The following is a 19756-nucleotide window of genomic DNA, read 5'->3' on the forward strand; positions in this document are numbered from 1 at the left end:
TTGGTGAAAATCGTTCAGTAGTTTCAGAGTAATTTAAGGCCAAAAAATAGATATATAATGGGCGTAGATCCAAAGCAGATCGCTTTTTTTGTTTTATATAAATATATTTTAGTAATCTCTTTTCCAAAACAGTACAATAGCTGGTAAACGTGCTCATGTCATTGGCACTACTACCTCACTGCCAATCAGCACCTTCTCTTTCTCTGCACAGAAGGGAAGCCGCCCCTCCTCCTCCTCCTCCTCCTCCTCCTCCTCCTCCTCCCCCCCCCCCCCCCCCATACCATGTCCAGGGGCTCTCTCGACTTTACACCACCCACTCCACCTCCATACATCTAATCATCCCCAACCTTCATTCAGCCCTCATGAGGGCTTGCTTCCGCCCCCAACCTCTAGTCACATCCCTTTTTGACAACGAATTTCCCCAGCATGCACAACAGCAATTGCTTTTGAGGGATGTCCTCCACATTAGGAAAACCTATGATCAGCAGTTGGGGCATCTTGGAGATCCACTTCCAGCACCAATTCCAGCTCTGTTGATCCCACCCGAGTAAGAGCTCACACTGTGTAGAACGGTACCTACCACCACAACACACCACAGACTTATTAGATTCACAGCCCTACCAACCTTGTGGAGACAGGACCTGTTGTAATAGACCCTGTGGAGGACCTTGAACTGGATTAATTGCAGCCTAGCAGGGATGGCCACATACCTGTGGTGTATCAACTGTCTCCCAGTCATTATCATCCAGGGTCCCCACATTATATTCCCGACTCCCTTTGAGTTCCCCCAAAGTCATCCAGGGTGTTAAGGATAACCCGGTACAACTGAGACACCGCCTTAAATGCAAATGTGCCTCCCAGGACTCCAAAGAACTATCCTTCGGAGGGCCTCCCTCAAGATCCCCCTCTCCTCCCAAGGCATGGTAGAGTTGCAGATACCTGAACTGTTGAGTAGGGACCAGGTGATATTCTTGCTGTACAATTTGAAACACCTTAAGCTCTCCACCGGTAACACATCCCTCAGTATTTGTATACCATTCTATTCCAAACAGTAGAAGCCTATGAGCCTGCCCACCTCAGGCAGGAGAGTGCCCTTTGCACAGAAGCTTAGACAGTATGTGTCCCCCTTCCATCCAATGTCACTCGTTGCCTCATCCCATGCCCTCAAGGTCAGCCAGGTGGGCCGGGGCATGGGCTGCCCCTCCATTTCCCATAGAGGTCATGAACAAAAGTCTCTGCACCCATCGCCACCTTCCCTACTAGACATGCTGGCTCATCATTTGGGCATGCATCAATACTCAGTAACTGTGCAGCCCTATTATATGCACGCATTATCGAGCTATGCCAGTCCTCCATTGTAGATCACGTGGTAAAGGGTCCGTAACTCCAATGAAGGTGTGCACCCCATCCCAAAGCAAAGCTGGAGAGCTTTAAGGCTAAGAATGCAGGTATCCAGGACCGGAAATTATTCTGTAACACAAAGCAATTTGGGAAGGGTGAGCATTTTAAACAGGGCAGCTCTACCCATTAGTCAGAAGTGCATGCCACCTCACCACATCACCCCGGAAGACTGTCACCTCCTCCAAGAGGACAGAGGTTTGCAGGTCTTCCCAGACAACACTGCCTGCATCGCTGCTCCCATGTTTTCCACTGTTGGATCAACCTCCAGCTCCCCACGAATGAACGCTTCCAAGAACAGAATTGGAACCTCCTTAATGTCATCTGTACAGTCACTACAGGTGGGGAGGGGGGGGGGCATATAATGTATGATTATAAGTGAAGTCCTGTGCTATATCAATATCTGTTTGTGCAAGCCCACCCCCTCCCCCCCAGTCCTCATCTCTGCCACCAACCACACAGACTCCGTCCCCCCCCCCCCCCCCCCCCGAAACAGACCAAAAGGCGGCCTGCTTCAACCCCTGTACATAGAGCTTTCGCTGAGCCCCCAAATAATGCTGTGGGCTGCCTGGGCCACCCAATTATGATACTGCTGTTGCATCACACCCAAGACCAAGTAAGTCACTTGATCATTCTTATCCACCTAGGACTTCTGTAACTGCAGGAGCCAATGCTACAAATGGAACACCCATTCTCCATTCGTTTTTTATCCTGGGCGATCATCTTCAGGGCCCTGTCCGTATGCACCTTCGTGTCTGCCATAGGGTGAGCAGAAAGGTCACCAACCCTTCATTTTCCTCAAAATAGGTGTGAGTGTCCACCCTGCCTGCCTCAGTGACCTCCTCATCCCTCAGGGCCCAGGCCTCAAGATGCCAGGTCTGTGCCATGCCAAATGGCTAGGCACCCAGGAAACACCAGCAGGGGCGTGTTATCGAAAATCACATGAGCTAGGTACTGACGGTCTCTCAACAACTCCCTCTTGGGTAGGGGAAATATGTAATCTAAGCAGGTCAGCAACTCATGAACCCCAGAAAGGAATGAGCATTGCCTATCATTAGAGTAAAGGTACCTCCACACATCTCTCAACCACAGTCCATGGGCAAATAAGGGCAAAAACAGACAGTGTGGCAGGGCGCAATGGTCTGCTGTGGGTGTCCATCAAGGTCCTAAACCATAACTGCATTAAAAGTCACCCCCACAACATGCATGTCAGCAGGTGCATACGAAATTACTGAGCCCTGGGCTTCCAAAACCAGCGGTTTAAGCCTCAGCAGGCATCCATAATAAGTATAAGGAGCTTTTCGCAACTTCTCTTTCCTATTACAGCCACAATCTCCGGGTCCACCCAATAAAACTCAACCAGGAAAAGTCGAAATCTTCTTAGCCAGGGCCATCCCTCTGCGGGAACCCCTTGTGCACCCTACATGGGGTCAACACCATATATTTACCCCTGTGTAGATAGTGGCATGCATTTCCCCAAAAAAATAATTCTTGCACGACCACATCAGGAGAGTGCCTACGGATGTAGTGCACAACCACTCCTAACCCACTGACATTCCATGCGAGGACTGTCAGTGCTTCACTGCGTGACTGGGCCATAAAGTGATCTATTGGCCTCCCCTCCCCTAGCTTTATATCTATCTCTAGATCTATATATCTCTATTTTTCAATATCTCTCATTATCCATCTCTATAAGTATATATCTGAATTTCTCTCTATTCATTCTTTGATGAAACGTTTTAACTTGAGCACTATTTCGATGTTAGACATGAACTGCACTACTGCTAAAGTTAAAGAGCTCTTCTAAACACTACCGACCTAGTTCCTAACATTGGGCGAATTATGGTAGAGCACAATAAAAAGTAGTTATGTAAACTGAGCAGCTTCACGTATTTGGTGTGTGTTACTTCCAATTAGAAGCATCACAACAACATTACAACAGAGAAATGCAAGTAATGCTATACAAATTAGCAGTTGTCAAATTTGGTTCAAAAGAAGCAAATGACCCAATTCAAAGTCAACTTATTTTCACAACTGGGTTAAAACCGCGGACAAAATGCCAAGAGCATGCAAATATGATGTTAACCGAGAAAATAGAATGACGTGCAACACTCCCAGTTAAATTATCTTATTGGTTTGACTACACTGAAGTTAGTTGAGCACATCACTTTCAATTTCAGCAAAAATACACAAAGTAGTGTGAGGTCTGCGACTGACATTCAGAAAAAGGTTTCCAACACAGCAAGGGAACTTGAGCCGTAAAGTGATTTCTGCCTTTTAGTGCAAAATTTCCGTTGACCTTTGAGGGAGAGGAGTAATTATACTTCTGGTACCAACTGAAAATCTATTTACGGCATCCATAAAGTTGTTCTGTACCTCCAAGCATTGGGATCTTTAGCATAGGCTTGCCTCGAGATGCTTCTGTATTGCTAGCACCCTACTACGAGGTCTACAGAGTCTTCAGAAAGGCTTTTTAAACTAAGCCACACCAGTTTTTTCTTCTTCTTTTTTTTTTTTTTAGGGGGGGTGGGGTAGGGGGGCGAGACACGAATGGCTCAATAACAAGTCTCTCTGCAAAGAAACCAGCCTCTGCAGATTATGAAGCACTGACAGAAAGCAAAGCTAGATTCCGAAACGTATGCAACTGAAGACTTTTGGTTTTAATGTGCTACAAAAGCCATTCAAATGCCTCACATTTGTCTCGAGGCTGTTATTGGTTAAACATTTGATTAAACTACATCCACAGGTCCCATAAAGTTCCTTTTACCAGCATTTTTATACGGCCTCACATACTGTCACCACCTCCAGTCACCCAACCAATCTATCACCCCTGAATCCCCGCACAAATGGTGCATTGCAAGCGCAGTTGTAACGCATCAAAAGTACTCTATCATATACGATGGAGGGAAAATAAAAATAAATGAAAATAAAAGTTTGTTGACATATAGGACTATTGTGGAGCACTAGTCAAGAATAGAGGGAAGGTTTTATGAGAGAAATTGTGTTTTTCAACACTGGAAATCTTTATTCCACTAAAATGTAGTTTTTTCTTGACAAGAGCTACATGCCAAAGCTATGCAAAGAATGACATCTGTAAGGAGTTATGCTGCGAAAAACATTTCACATAATGTCAGTACAAGAGCTGTGAGAAGCGCAAGTCCCTACAGGCGCCAAACTATCAAATGCATGCAATGTTTAATTGTCTTCCCCAAGGTGTCCAAATAGGGCCCGCAAAGTTGTTTCAAAGTAAGTCATTTTATACTGCACACATGCTTTGTTTCTGGAACTCCTCTCCTAAAGACCACTGATGTACCGAAGAATGCTTTCTTCAATCTAGTATACAAGGTATATATTTAGTAATTTGTAAATTAAAGGAAAATTAACTGCAATTATCTTGTGTTTTTATCCCAAATGGATCTTGAAAATAAGCACTACATAGGGTTCACCCTTGGTCAGCAGTCACCCAAACTAAAGGGGACAAGCGAACAAATAAAAACACCCACTTTCTGAAGGTAAATTTTTATTTGACAGACAACAAGTAGGTTTTAAATATTTAGCCCTTTATAACCTCTTAGCAATCCTTTAAAATGCATTTCAGCAGTGTACAGCACTGACCTTTTCAAAAGCAATAGGCGGTCATTTACGAGATTATAGATTTGTTAGATTTATTTACACATCAAACAGTTTGCTGTGAGGAATGAGTTTCTCCAAAATGTACTTCTCTATTACCTTGTACCTCAAACATTTCAGGTATTAGTGAGCGTACTGCATTAACTAACAAGTTAGAACAAGACTAACTGCTTAGATACAAAAAAAATGAGGCAAGCACAAATTAGGCATGAGTTTTAAAAGTAAATATAAAATTCCATTTACTTTAATGAACAACTCAAGATTCATTGGGCTTGCAAACACGACCTTCCTTGCCAGTACTCTGCCAAAAAAAAATGATCTGTAAAAAGTTTGCAGAGCAAAGGCTTGCAAGGTGTTACCAATTAACAGAACTGCGTGAATGACCACTAACTTCACTAACAAAATGTTAATCAACAAGTTGTCTGTGGTGAATAGACTTTTCATGCTCTTGAAGAATACGCCGAAAAAGACATCTTTAATAAAGGGAGTCAAATTCTAATTAACTAAGGTGATGTTGCATGGTCTTCTGGTGTAAAACTATTGGCTGAGCCTCGCAAAGCTGCTGCATGATGATTCTGCATTCGCACCTACAATTTAAGTCAATCAGCAAAAAAACATTTTTTGAAATGTTTTTAAAGAAAAGCACCATCCCCCCCCCCACCCCACTAGTTTCCAAAGTTGTGCAGTTACACTACAGCACCACGATAAATAGTGATGGAAACTGAGCAGTCCATGCATTGTTTTAATACTTCCAAGTAGCTTTACTAGCAGCAGTTCGTGAGCTCACATTCCCACTACTACAGGGAAATGCAAGCTGTGGTTTAATATTGAACAGCTGCCACATATGGTTCACCAGATACAAATGACCCAATTACATCAACTTATTTTCAAAATGTCTAGGCTTAGAACTGGCCATAAAACGCCACGAATGTGCAATTATTTCACCTGCAAGAACAATAAATATAATGCTCAATCCCAGCACTGTTAAATGATTACCTTTGCGTACTTGTATTATAGTAGTACTTCTCACCACCATAAATTCAATCGAACAAGAACCTTTCAAGTGGTGCAAAAAAAAAAACTCACTAAACACATCTATCGTATGTTCTCTATTGTATTTGTATACGGAGAAAACGCTGGTAGTGAGTAATCCATTTTTTCCACTTATACTAATTGAAACCAATACCTGCTGAAAAATACCTGGCCAGAAATACAATGAATAAAGTATACTGCATTCAGACCATTAGCCAGCATAAACATTCCCACCTTACCATGAACGAAATGCCTTTAACTCATTAAAAAAATTGTCACAGGGAAGTTAGTGTGCATAAAAAATATAGGTAGGTTCACATGACATTTTTCAAATCAAACTTCACTTTACCCAATCTCAAAACTTGCTGACAAATTCATGCTTGCAATTTTATAATCATTCCCTCAACTCCTCCACACTGAATGAACAAAAGCGGCAATGCTCTAGTCTAGCGGAAAGGTGGCATTCAGTTTAAGCAGCTACTAAACATGCCTAATGTGTTCCAAAGGTACGATCCACAAGCTCATCCTAAACAGAAAGCGCCTACTTGTATAGGTCTCATTTGTAAATGAGAAAGGGGCGAGGGAAAAGCATTGCACTGATTGCTTTCAATTAAGTTGGTACTTACACAGGCAAATGCCAGTAAACTAAAACAAATGCCTGTAAACCTATCTGCAGCTGCACGACCGGAACAAGTGCCCATTAGGGTTCGCCTTGTGTCAGCTAAATTAACTGCAATGGACCGCGTGGGCTTGCACAGAGCACATTTGCTAATTACGGGTGTGGAGGAATACAGGCCACGAAACCTCCCATAATATAATGATGTCTGTCTACAAAAGTGGCATCATTCAGATGTGTCTGTTCTGCTGCCACAGTAAACAATCACACAATACAACTGGACAGACACATGAAGGTTACAACTATCATACCACAATAATATTTCATTCCTTCCCTACATAGATGAACACATTTATTTACCTCTTGGTGGGATAATGTCATTCCTTTAGCCACACAAACATGAACTACCTCTCCATTAAATGGAAATCAATTGTTAAACATCTTCAACAGATTGCCAGTGCATTCACTGTAAAATTTCCTCTATTTGTTCGCGTTGTCTAAACGTAAGCACTGCCTTCATAAAAGGGTAGCTGATTGCCCTAACAGTGTTACATTTACGTTACCATAGATTTTATCTATGGGAAGAAGATTTATCTAAAGCAGTTTTAGCACAATAAAACGATCTCAAAATAGCTCAGCCATTTTTAAAAAAATGTTTTAGGTCACATTTTCTGTGCGGTTTCGTGCTGGGACTAATTGTAACAGAACACTTATTGTAATTATTCGGACAACAATTTCGCCTGAAGCATCAAAATATTTACTCCCATGCACCATGCTTGTGATGCTGGCAGCCCACGAATCCTGAATGCCAATAAAAACTCAAGCATTTAGTCAATTTAAATAGCCTTGATGTTAGGCTTTCTCATTCATCATTTGCCGTTAAAAGCAATCTTTGAAAACCCTCTACTATACTTCAGCAGATTCGTCAAAACTACTCTTCTGAGACATGTATTTTGTATGTAAACAAAGTTCAGACGGTCCAAAGGTGCTATAAGCAGCAATATCAATACACGAGTAGAAGGAACACTGAAGACAAAATGATCTGGTTCACAATTTTAACATCCCAGGCGGCGATTCAACACATACCCACTTCATCAATGACTATCAGTTGAAACGTGTGCACTGTGCTTCGACAGGCCTGCGCTCCTTCAGTTCATTTAGGCACCGATGGCTTGGGGCCTCATTTTACTCAGCCATGAAAGGAATGTTTCAAAGTACTTAAGACTACTGCACCACAAATAACACTGCTATAAAACTTCAGTTAAAAAGTTCAAGTTAAAGTGAAACTGTAGTAATTTCTAGATTGAAAATATGGATGCCTAAGAAAGTATAAAGAGATTACTACAAACATTTATCAAGAACCTTACATTAGTTAATTCAAAATATGTTTTAGCCTTTAAAAAAAAAAAAATTGAACACACTTTTAAACTAACTTACAACCTTACTATTCAGTACAAACTGCAGTTAACTGAACATTTTTTCCCTTTGGGTTATGTCTTGGCGAAGAGCAAGAATTACAAATGAAGACATAACAAACCTATAAAGGGTTTTGCAAAATGCGTCACCCAAAACGCTGAGAAAGCTTGGTGGGAAAAGACCCTTGAGCTTGTAAACTGCTTTTCAGTTACAAGTCAAACATTTTACTGACATAAGTTTTATATAAAATCTGCTTACGTTTCTAACGCAACAGAGCAGAGAGTGCAATGTATTTCACTACTTATCTAAACCAACTTACAGAAGGTATTTTCCCTCTTCCGCATGTTTAGAGCACTGAATAAACGTCACCACCTACTGGATTGTTTACTGTGCTCATCTCAGACATGTCCACATGCTAAATAGTATTAAAATACGTCAGCTTCAGAGGCAGTAGGTTAAGTTAAAAATAAAAATAAAAAAATAAAAAAAAAAAACATGCCAACGTTTTTTTAAGTTATTTTACTAATAAAAAAGCAACTCATTTATCTCAATTTGCCTTTCTAATAGTATTTCTGGAGCAAACACCTGGAAGAACTGGGGTCTTTGTTTTAAATATGTAGTATAAAGATGTATGGTAAATATCCTAAAAATGCAAATGCAGTGTAATATATTTTAAACATTAAAACTAGGCAATTTGTTCGGCGCTGATGGGCCCACCAAAACCTTTTATTCAGAACAAGTCTCTATTGTTATGAAGGCCAACAGGAAAATGGATACTGCTGTCAAGTACAACTAAAGTGGCCATTTAAATACTTTTCTGAGGTCACAAAACCCATAGAAATGCAATACTAAGAGGTATTTCTAAAAAGTACTTATTACAACTTTGTTATTTAAGTAATGATTTCAAAAGAATATTCAGTTGTTGAGAACGGAGACTGTCCTTGTGAACATTCGGAGGGGCGTGCAACCTAAAAAGGAAGCATTTATTTTCAAAAAATATTTCAAGAACTGCCAAGACCTGAAGAGTATAATCAAAGTACATTTTTAAATCTGCATTTTCTCCCCATTTTGGTTAACCTTGCAGGCCTCTCCTTCCCCCTTTAAGGCAAGTTAGGTGCTGCTCAAAGATATGCAAGACATGCCTAGCGATACACTTAATGCTTTATAAATTTAGTGCAGAACAGGTTATAATTCTGGTAATGAGTCAGTGACAAGTTTTCCGTTCCAGAAGCAGTTGTAGCAGGATAAGATGCGTAAGATTCTGGACTCTGATACATGCATTATCACATGGGTGTGGCCTATGGCTGCACTTCATATGTAGTACCAGGTCTGCAATCCATATACAAAGCATATTAAACAGACGAATATTGGGCGGCAAAAAGGCAGCACAAGGTCTACAATACAGCTCTTCAGAGGAAAAGCATAGTACTTGATCATTTACTCTTGTTGGCAAATGTACTTCTAAATATGCTCAACAGCACAGTGCAACCGTGCACTGAACCAGAAACTCCTCAATGCAATTATTTCATTTAGGGCTCTCAGGTGTTTCCTAATCGTGTACATTCCGGCTACACTAGCTTTCAAGAAAAGTTCCATAGAAAGTTGCCTAGAGTCATTTTCTTTAGTCAAGGCGTTCAACGTGGCAATTGCATCGTCATAGTTTACATGAAATAAAATAGTAAAAATTTTGCAGCATTCAATACTGAGTCTTCACATCCTTGAACCCCTTTCTTGCAATATCTGAAAAGCAAAAAAAAAATGAAATTAATATTATGGAAGCAATGCTGCAAAAGAGATAGAAAAGTGATAGGATGGCACCCATCCCATTAGGCCTGGGCACAGAAACACCCAAATCTTGTGATTTTAGGCTTCAAAAGCACAAACGTTTATCAGGTTCAGTAGGCAGTATTAATACATGGGTATATATTGTTTATAGAATGCCTTTTGAGGTATGGTAATTGCATTAACTCGTTTTATGATTCCCTGCAAGAGAAGCATCTCCTTTACAGCACATGCTGCTTGGGTGCAAGGTGTTACCACAAAAGCCAGTCCACTTGTTTGTACATCTTACAGCAGACATTAAAATAGTCTAATGTCCATACAAAAAGCGGAAGATAAGTCTTTCTGTCTGCAGCAGAATAGATTTAGACAGGTCTAATATATCTAGGAAGCAGGGCCATCTCTCTAAGCCGCTAAAAACGACTTATGTTTAGGAGGCATGCAGCCTAGGAGTCGCATTTGTCTTTCAGCACTCCGCTTCCATGTGAAGTCCAGAGCCCTCTCCGGGAGCAGCATTAAGGTCTGGAAGGTGTCCTGTGCAGGTAACCCAAGAGACTGAATACTGAATTGGTAAAGCAGTTAAATCCCAGCACAAGTTTGAAGATTCTGGACCGCCAAAGGATCTGAATAAATTTACAGGCTTTGAAATTTTTCTGGCCACAAATGATGAATATCTGCAGAGCCCCCGAAGGAAAAAAATGCCCAGGCTTACAGCCAATCCATTACTGTATACAGTTCAGAGAGGTTAATGTGAAAACAGTTACCTTCCAGAAACACTGGTCACTTATGTTAAGCAGAAGCAGTCACATGAAAATGTAGATTATGATGTTTACAATTAAGGATGACAGCACGTCGCAGAAATTAAGAGGTGACGCAAAGTTAATTTTTGATTATGTTGGAAAAAGTACATGAAAAGCATACATCCATTGTCAGCATTTGTCATATAAAATGAAAAATCCAAAGTGATTAACAGCATTTTCAAACAGTTATTGCAACGTCCTCCCTCAGCCATTTAATACCTTGACTTTCTCACACGGAGACTAGGAAAGTGTTAATTACCCTGAAAGCACCTGGTCGTGGCACACAGTGCTGAAGATTCAAATGCAGTACACACACCTGCCATCTAGTGTTGAGCTCAGACGTGTGCAACTTGAGGCACAAGGTGTTTTTTTTGTAGACAAAGCACATTGGCATCTGCTCTATTGTCGGACTGTTTTCCCTGTCCGAAGGGAGAAGATGTAGCTGAAGCATAGATACAAAGATGACCATGCGAACCAAAGAACTGAGAGCATCTGCAACTTACCCCAGGGCAGCTAGGGAGGAGGGTGGGTGCATGTGAATCTACAGAGCTACATGCCACAAACAGATGATTACAGGGTAACATTTTTCTATTTGTGGCTTGTGCAGATGTAAGTACACATGCTCCCCAAAAGCAGTGGCTTTGCCGAAAGATGTTGCAGATGACAGTTTACTGAAGACTCTGGCCAACTAGCTTTTTGCCTAGCCAGGACAGCCGCACAGCAATGTTTAATAAATGTGTGAGGATTCGTCGAAGGAACTGCTTTACAGATGACAGCTAGTTGTATATTCCCTAGTAATGCTACAGAAGCCCTTTTTTTCAAATGGAAAGAAGTCTGGGCGAAACAGTTAGGGACAGGTCAGCTGTAGCATAACCAGTCTGAATTCATCCATATAGCAAATAATCCAGGCTTTGAAAAAGGCATGTGCCTTGGAGTAGGACATGAAGAGTTGTTGTGTCTTATGAAATGGTTTTGTTCTATCCACATGATATATTAACGTCCTTTTGACATCCAGGGTATGCAAGGTGTGTTCTGCTACAGACTACAGGATGTTGAAAGAAAACTGGAAGGTCAATCAAACGATTGAGATAAAAACTAGAAACCACCTTGGAGAAAAAATGTCGAGTTGGTTCTGAGAACCACCCTATCTGGGTGAACCTGGCAGAAAGGCGAAGGTGAGAGCGTGAACCACACTGACTCCCCTAAGGGAAGTAATAGCAATAAAGAAGGCTACCTTCCTTGGAAGAAGAAAAAAAAAAAAAAGGAAGCAGCCCAGAGTAAAGAGGCTCAAAAGGAGAGCCCATGAGCCTTCCTCAAAGGCCTTGATGATTAGTACCCTGAAGAGCAAAGTGTGATGTCTGTTCTGCAGAGACAGAGCCACAGCAGCCAAATGTAACCGAATGACGGTGTAAGGAAGCCCTGATGTTGAAGGAGGTAACAATGTCTTCGACTGTGTGTGAGAGGATTAGTATGTTTTGGAAGGCAATAGTGCATAAAACGCTTCTATTTGGCCCCGTAGCAGGTTGTGGTAGTTTGCCTGTGTGCTTTGAGAAGAGTGGACATACATTCGTCCAATAGTTTGAGATAACCAAACTGACCTCAAGAGCCAAATAGCAAGATTGAGCTGCTTAGGATTGGGGTGCCAGAGAGTTCTGTGGTTTTGCATGAGAAGGTCCAGCCTTTTGGAAGATTCTCAAGGAACCAGAGAGAGTTCCAGCAGTGTAGTACCAAGGTTGTAGCACCCAGATTGGGGCTACTAGGTTAAGGAATATAAGCTTCAGCTTGCAAACTAAGAATGATAGGAGCGGGAGAGGTGGAAAAGCATAGGGAAATATCCCTGACCAGTTCATTCATAGTGCACTGCCCATGCACCGCCGGTGTGGTAACCTGGCAGCGAAGTTTAAGCATTCTGCATTTTTGGCAGTGGTGAAAAGATCTATGTGACCAACCCGCACTGCAGGAAGTAAATGAGTATTGCCTATGGGTGGAGTTCCCACTCATGGGCTTTTTGATACATCCGGCTAAACTGGTCGACCAAGATGTGGTCCTAATCCAGAATGTACTGTGACAAACTGCACCTTGTGATGTTTCACCCACCTCCAAATGCTCTGGGTTAGAGCAGACAGCTAGGGCGAGTGTGCACCACCTTGCATTTGTAGGTAAAACTCAGTCTTGGTGTTGTCAATGTGGACTAAAACAACTGTGTTGTAAATCTGTGGAAGAAATGCACGAAGAGCAAACTGAATAGCCAGCATTTCTACGTGGCTGATGTGGAGGCCCTGGTGCGTGGGTCCTGGATTGCAAGATCTTGCAGGTGCACTCCCATCTGGTGAGTGTGGAGTCTGTGGTAAGAGTCCCCAGCGGAACTAGGCATAGAAAGGGCTGTGCCTGCAACATGTTGGCATTTCACCACTGCAGAGAGATGTGTACGGCCTCAAATCAGCAACAGATCCTCCCAGGCCCTCCGCCTGAGAACACTGTGCTGCTAGGCACTTGTGTGTTGACATGAAACTCTGCTTGAGGAACTATTGCAATGTAGGACGCCATCATGCCTAACAAATGCATTACTGTTCTGACCATTACCGGACAATCTGGCTCAAAGAGTAGACGGACATTGCTGCTGTATGGTGCTCTTGATCAGTCGCCCAGAGTTAAGGGAACATGTGGTTACCACCCCTCCTGTGGTAAGCAGCTACCATAGCTAGACATGTGAACATTGTGGCCACTGTTGGGACCCCGAAAAGCAGCACCTTGAATGGATAATGCTTTAACTTGCCACAAACCACTGGGTGGGGTGGATGGGAATAAGAAGTAGGTGCCCTTGAAGTCCAGGTCGGTCTTGAAGTACCTGTGCTGCAACAGAGGGATGACACCCTGAAGTGTGACCAAAAGGAAACATTCTGACAGGATGTACTCGTTGAAAGGGGGGGGAGGGGTTGAATATAGTTCTGAGAAAGCCATCTATCTTGGGAATTATAAAGTACAGGGAGTACACCATTTTGCTGCAATGAGTGGCAGCTGGCATACTGGTTGCATGGCCCTTTGGCAAGTAGTGCATTCATTTCTACTTGGAGCAGACACTGGTGCTCTGTAGACAACTTGTGTGTGCGCGAGGGGATGCTGATGTGTTTGGGTGAGTTCTAAACAATAGCCCTCCAGTATGATGTCTAGAACCCAGCATTCAGAGGTAATTGCCTCCAAGTGAGGCAGAAACCCCAGCAACCTACCCCCAAAAGGTGTTAGATAGTCAGGAGGAAGGAGCGCGTCACGGTTTAGAGCCATGGCTCCTTTAGCAGCTATCTCCTTCCCACTACCCTTGCATCCACCTCCCATAACTCACCCCCACCCCCGAAGTAACCTCATGAAGGGGTTCTGCTGCTGGTGTAAAAGTCTCGAACATGGCAACTGACTTGGCTGCACTGCAGTACTGTGGACTGCGAAAGGAGCTGTGGGAGTCCGTAGGGCACCCATGCCTTTATCTGTATCAGTGTCCTCCTTGATCTTTGAGCATCTTAACCTCCGGTCCAAAATGCTTTCCATCAAAGGGTACATTAAGGTGTTGCTGTAATTCCAGTTTAAACTGTAGACACGTAGTCACGCATGGCAGCTAAGGAAACAAGAATTATTGCCACGAGCAGCCCTATACATGATATCCAGAGCATACCGGATGTTGGTACTGGAGATAATCTTACCAACTCAGGCAAACCTTCCGGTATTATACCGGGAGATGTTGGATAAGAACCTCCATCTGGTCCCACAGGGCACGGATCATACTGGGTGAGCAAGCCCAAGGAGTTGGTGATACATCACTGCAAGGCAGATTGCGCTGCGACATGCTTGCCAGCAACATCTACGTGCGTGCTCTACAGGTCAGGAAGGGGGTGCATCACTAGTGGCTTTTTCAACTCAGGGCGAGATGACTACCTTTCGGAGGCTCTTTGAAGATGTCCCCAGCAGGCTTGAGCATGCCCTTCAACAAGGGCAAACACTGAAGGAGAGTGTTTCCAACAGGAAATCTTCCTAGGGCTGAACAGAATTCAACCTTATGAAAAGCAGCCGCCCTGTGCAGAACCTAGTGGTACGAGGTGGTATAATCAGGAGAAGAGGGTTTGGCATGGTAAAAACCCAGGTCAGTGTCTGCTGGGGGATTGGCCTGACTGTTGTCATGGCAGGGGGGGGGCGAGGGAGGGTGGAATAATAGAAAGGGTGGAGGGAGGGCATTATAGGAAGGACCTGGACTGTCCCCATCCCCCTTAATACGGAGAACCCTGTGGTAAGTCTAGGTGAGGATCCACAGGCAACAAGGGGAGCTAAGAATATGAGTAGATGGAGAAAGAGCAGACCTGGATTAGCCAGGCAGCAGAAGAGGTGCCTCTGTCCTGGTCCCAAACATTTTTGTGCCTCGGATCCAAAGGATGGTGAGGGCCTCCTTGAAAGTGAGTCTCCTCTTGCTGGGATCCTTGGACAGCAGGGCAGGCTTAGCCAGGATCCTGTCTGTGCCTGGCTGAATGTGGCTCTTCAGTTGTCTAGCATCTAAATGTTCCAGGAGGTTCTGCAGTTTGGGCTGGTCGAGCTCCAAAGATGGCCTGGATGAAGCCAAAGAGGGTCAGTGTCCAGAACATCCTGCAGTGGGTTCTGGCTCCGAAGCTTTTGACTCCAGATGTGGTTGTGCAGGTGTTTTCAGATGCAGTGCAAGAAACTGTGGATGATGTCATAAGCCAAGGCTTCAAGGTGGACTTCTGTGCAGAGGGCTGCAAAGGCATCTGGTCTGGCTTGATGGTTCTGTGCCAATCATGGCCATGAGGCAGTGTAGCCAGGCACCATCTGAAGAAGCTTGAGAGTTTGATGCTGGTGCCTTAGAACAGGTGATAGTAATACTCACTGCGCTTCCTGGCATTGGTGGTTGGCTTGCGGGTACCCTCGGGTTTCAACGTCAGACTCCGAGGCAGCCTTCTTCATCAACACCTCTTCGATCTCAGTGCCAGATGTGCCCGGTTGCTACAGAGCTTCCGCACCAAAGACGTCCAGAGTGTACTCCGCACCGCACTGCGCCATTGAAGCTGTGGCAATGCATTACACTCTAAGGTTCTGATCTGTCCTATAGAATGCAAGGCATGCATCAGTGGTCAGCGGAAAGGCCCAGAATACAAACTTCATTTAAATCTATCCCTGGATACTTAGTGGCAAGATGAGCAGAACCAAAAAAGAGAAGTGTTACTTAACCTGTAAGCATCTGTTCCTGGCAAGTAATCCCATGATATGCATACTCCTGCTATCTAGTGTTGGGTCCAGAGTGGTGCAAGTTGTTTTTCTTGAAGAAGTGTTCAGAGTGACAAGCTCGAGTAATTACTCCTCTCAGTGATACTGTGCATGGGAGTCGACTCATTTGTTAGACTGTTTTCCAGCACGCAGCTGAGAAAGAAGCATAAGGAAAGAAAGTGAAGAGAAAGATGTCCATGTACAAATATATACAAATAAAAAGTTACTGCAACAGCCACAGGAGTCCGGGGAGGAGGGATGGTGCATGCAAATCTACATCACTACATGCCACCAACAGATGATTACAGGGTAAGTAACCTAATCTGTTCAATGACATGCATGTCTGTAAATATACATGCTCTGCAGTCCCTCCATAAAAGTGGCGCCTGTTGGAGTTGGTTGACTGGAAAAGCGTACGTAGCACAGACTGACCTACGTTAGCTGGTTGGCATACTAGCACATACACACAGTAGTGTTTTGTGAAAGTGTGGTGTGGACCATTTAGCTGCCTTACAAATGTCATCTATAGAAATGTTTCCAAAGAAAAACAACTCCTAAGAAAAACAACTTGCACCGCTCTGGACCCAACAATAGATGGCAGGAGTATGCAGAGAATGGGTATCTAAATCCACACATGCCACGAAACGAGTCCTTTCCAATACATGCACATTCCACTGTCAAAGGTGATGGGGATCGAAGAGGCAGAGCCCGACTCCTGGGAATTCTTCAACAACGAAGAAATGGCGTTTAAGTAATACCATATGCCAGACAGACATAAAATGGGAGTTTGAACCGATGAGGGACAGCGCTTAAGAGCTGGCATCGAACTGGGGTTCCTGTATACATGTTTGAACCCAACAGCAGGGAAAAACAAACTGACTACAGATCCAATGCCCATGTGCATTGTCTACAATAGGTGCAGTCACCACACCACGTGCACAAATCCAAGCCAAAACTAGACAGCAGAAGCATGCTCAGCATACGTCAGGGGTGTGGATTTTTTTTTAAGAGCTACTTGGCCAAGGAATAAAATACTAATGAGATCTATATGTCCTGAAAAATCCACTTGTCCCACCTACATCAGTCTCTGCGGGTGTGTTTGTGGTGCTCTGGCGTGGCAGCCACTTGCTCCATTCCTCAGTGATGGTGGGTGGGTGGGGTGGGGTGGGGGGGGGGGGGGGGGGGGGGCGGCGTGATATGGCAGTCTTCAGACTGCCAACACTGGTAGTCTTCTGGCACCTGTGCCTTTGGCGGTCTGTTGAAAATACAGCCAAAGTAGTAATGAGGGCCTTAATGTCTACTTGTCTGTTGGACAAAATAGACATTAAATCTTCTTGCCGGTCATAAAAATCAACATGGTTTGTTGTCGAGCGATATGATTTACCCATCCCTGATGAGTAAACATGCCACAAACATTTAATTACAATGCCATATTACATGAAAAAAATGAAATCTCAGCCGAGTAGGAATGAGTACCTTAGGCTGCTCAGCTGTTTTAGCATGGTTATTGAGAATTGTCATTGATAAAACAAGTTACTTAATTTCTTTGAGCATTCACTATTATATTTTCTCAGGTAGGTTAACTCACAGGCTTTGCAGCTGAGCACTTGACTCTGTATGCAGGACAGGAACAATATATGTTGTATTAATATTTTGGCCTCCAAGTAGAGAAACTCTTATGTGGAAAAGCATTTAAAGTTCCTCAGAAGGCGGTGATCTGCCTGGTTAGGAGTACCTCGTTTTCTTGCTGTGTGGAACAGGCAAACCAGGTCATGACTATAGAACAAAAACTTTCGGGGGAAAAACTATGGTTTAGCTCACAAAGGTTCAATGAGAGCACTATCAAAAATTCTAAACTGGAAGAATAAAGTACTCTGGTTCGGGCTGTTTATTATTCACTGAACAGTACAAAACAAGTTATATTTGCACATCACAAACAAGTCACTTCCTGTAGCAATTTGCTGCCTTTATTAGTTCAATAGTCAAAGCGTTTCCTTGTCTAAATGTAAACCCTACTAGTCTGTTAACCATTTTCCTTCACCCCCTCTTGCAACTGTAAGAGCAGTCATTACCTTCATAATGAATTTCTATGCTTTGAATCAGTATCCTGACTCATTGATTGTTGTATCAATTATGTATGCTACACCACCGTTAAATTGAACATGCTCAAAACGGAGATCCTCTATCCCCTTCTTTCAACTGCTATGATCCCACATGAAGCTTGACCCACCACTCACTGTGCTAAACTGCAGGTTTTACATCTCCCAATCCTTCCCTGGGTAGTTTACACAAAGGCCGGCAGACCAGTCTCCTCCCTTTAGCCCTCAGTTCTATTAACCTGTCCTCCCAGAATGTCCAGCTAAGGCAGCCAAGTTAAGAGCAACTTCTATAGGAAAATGCCTGTTTGGGTCTGCAGGTGTCATGGGCCAGAACCCCTGCTCAGCCCTTCCTGCCACTCCCACCCATCCCAAACCCAATACCTGGCCCGCCACAAGAGGAATCAACAACTCCCTCATACCAGCTCCAGTACAACTATGGTATGTTGCACCAACCTGTCTCAATGGACCCCCGGATATATAGATTTTTCAATCACTTTACCAGCTAGCTTCCTTCTCCTTGCACTCATCCAAACCTGAAGTAATGTCCACCCAGAGCATTATCCATGTACTGAACAGAAACCGGTAAGGTGCACAAGACATTCATTAGTGGCACCGTCACCCTGAAATGCCTCCTTAGATGCTACATTTGGGGATTCCAGTGCTTCATCTTTATGCTGCTCCTCTGCTATGCTTTAAAGACCGCATGAAACATCATTGCGGCATGTATAATGCACTTTTCCTTCTCACTGCTTGGTGGAATCAAAAGAGCAGAAGCCCTGTGGTTTTGGAATACTAAACTCCTATGGGTTCCACCTGTATCACTACCAGGTGGACTCTAGAGCAGATACCATAGCTGCTAGTGAAAAATCAGCACCAATGGTTGCTCTCAGGAGATTCTGGCTGGACTCCACCGAGCATACATTCTACCACTGAGGTGTACTCCTCAGTATATGTCAAGGTTAATTTTATAATGTCCATTAGTATGGCTTGAATGGAAGCATTTGTACAGTAATATAAACCCCAGGGAGGCCTAAAAGCCTTTTCATGGGCGTATATGGTCATAAGGGTGCTGGATGTAGTATGTCCTATGTTAGAAATGCTGGTTACGGTCTGTAAGGTTTGTAGATAAGTTCCAAACATGGTGCCCTGTGTGCTGCCGGGTACATCAGTGAAGTGTAACTAAGTGAGAAAACCCTTGTCAATATTTCTGTAATAGATGTTAGAAATAGGGTCTCTAGTTAGCAGGGAAATGCCCCCATCCATGTAGGAACCATGATCCTAGTGTGGGCAAGTCAGTTACACACCATAAATTAACCTGTGCTCACCCTTTGGTAGGTTGGCACAGAGCAGGCAGGCTTAACTTAAGAAGCAATGTGTACAGTATTTGTGCAACACTTCAAACAGCAAAATAGTGAAAACACCACACAAAAAGATACCACACATGGTTAGAAAAATGGAGCTTCTTTTAACCCCTTCGCTGCCAGGCCTTTTCCCCCTCCTGTGCCAGGCCTTTTTTTGCCTATTTGGGGCAGTTCGCGCTTGGGCCCTCATAACTTTTTGTCCACATAAGCTAACCAAGCCAAATTTGCGTCCTTTTTTTCCAACATCCTAGGGATCCTAAAGGTACCCAGACTTTGTGGGTTCCCCTGAAGGAGGCCAAGAAATTGGCCAAAATACAGTGAAAATTTCGTTTTTTTCAAAAAAATTGGAAAAAGGGGCTGCAGAAG

At 43.5% G+C, this 19756-nt stretch overlaps 1 protein-coding gene across 2 annotated transcripts in view; it reads right to left on the reverse strand.

Annotated features, from left to right (window-relative positions):
* Positions 1 to 4901: 4901 nt before the first annotated feature.
* Positions 4902 to 19756, reverse strand: part of LOC138261172 (BTB/POZ domain-containing protein KCTD5) — a 195054-nt gene continuing 180199 nt past the window's right edge. For both annotated transcript variants that reach the window (XM_069209884.1, XM_069209885.1), the window contains one exon: positions 4902 to 9832. In XM_069209884.1, the coding sequence (XP_069065985.1) occupies positions 9803 to 9832 (30 nt within the window). In that variant the 3' untranslated portion in view covers positions 4902 to 9802. The remainder of the gene's footprint in view (positions 9833 to 19756) is intronic.

The sequence above is a fragment of the Pleurodeles waltl genome, chromosome 10 (assembly GCF_031143425.1).
Source record: "Pleurodeles waltl isolate 20211129_DDA chromosome 10, aPleWal1.hap1.20221129, whole genome shotgun sequence".
Taxonomy (NCBI): Eukaryota; Metazoa; Chordata; class Amphibia; order Caudata; family Salamandridae; genus Pleurodeles; species Pleurodeles waltl.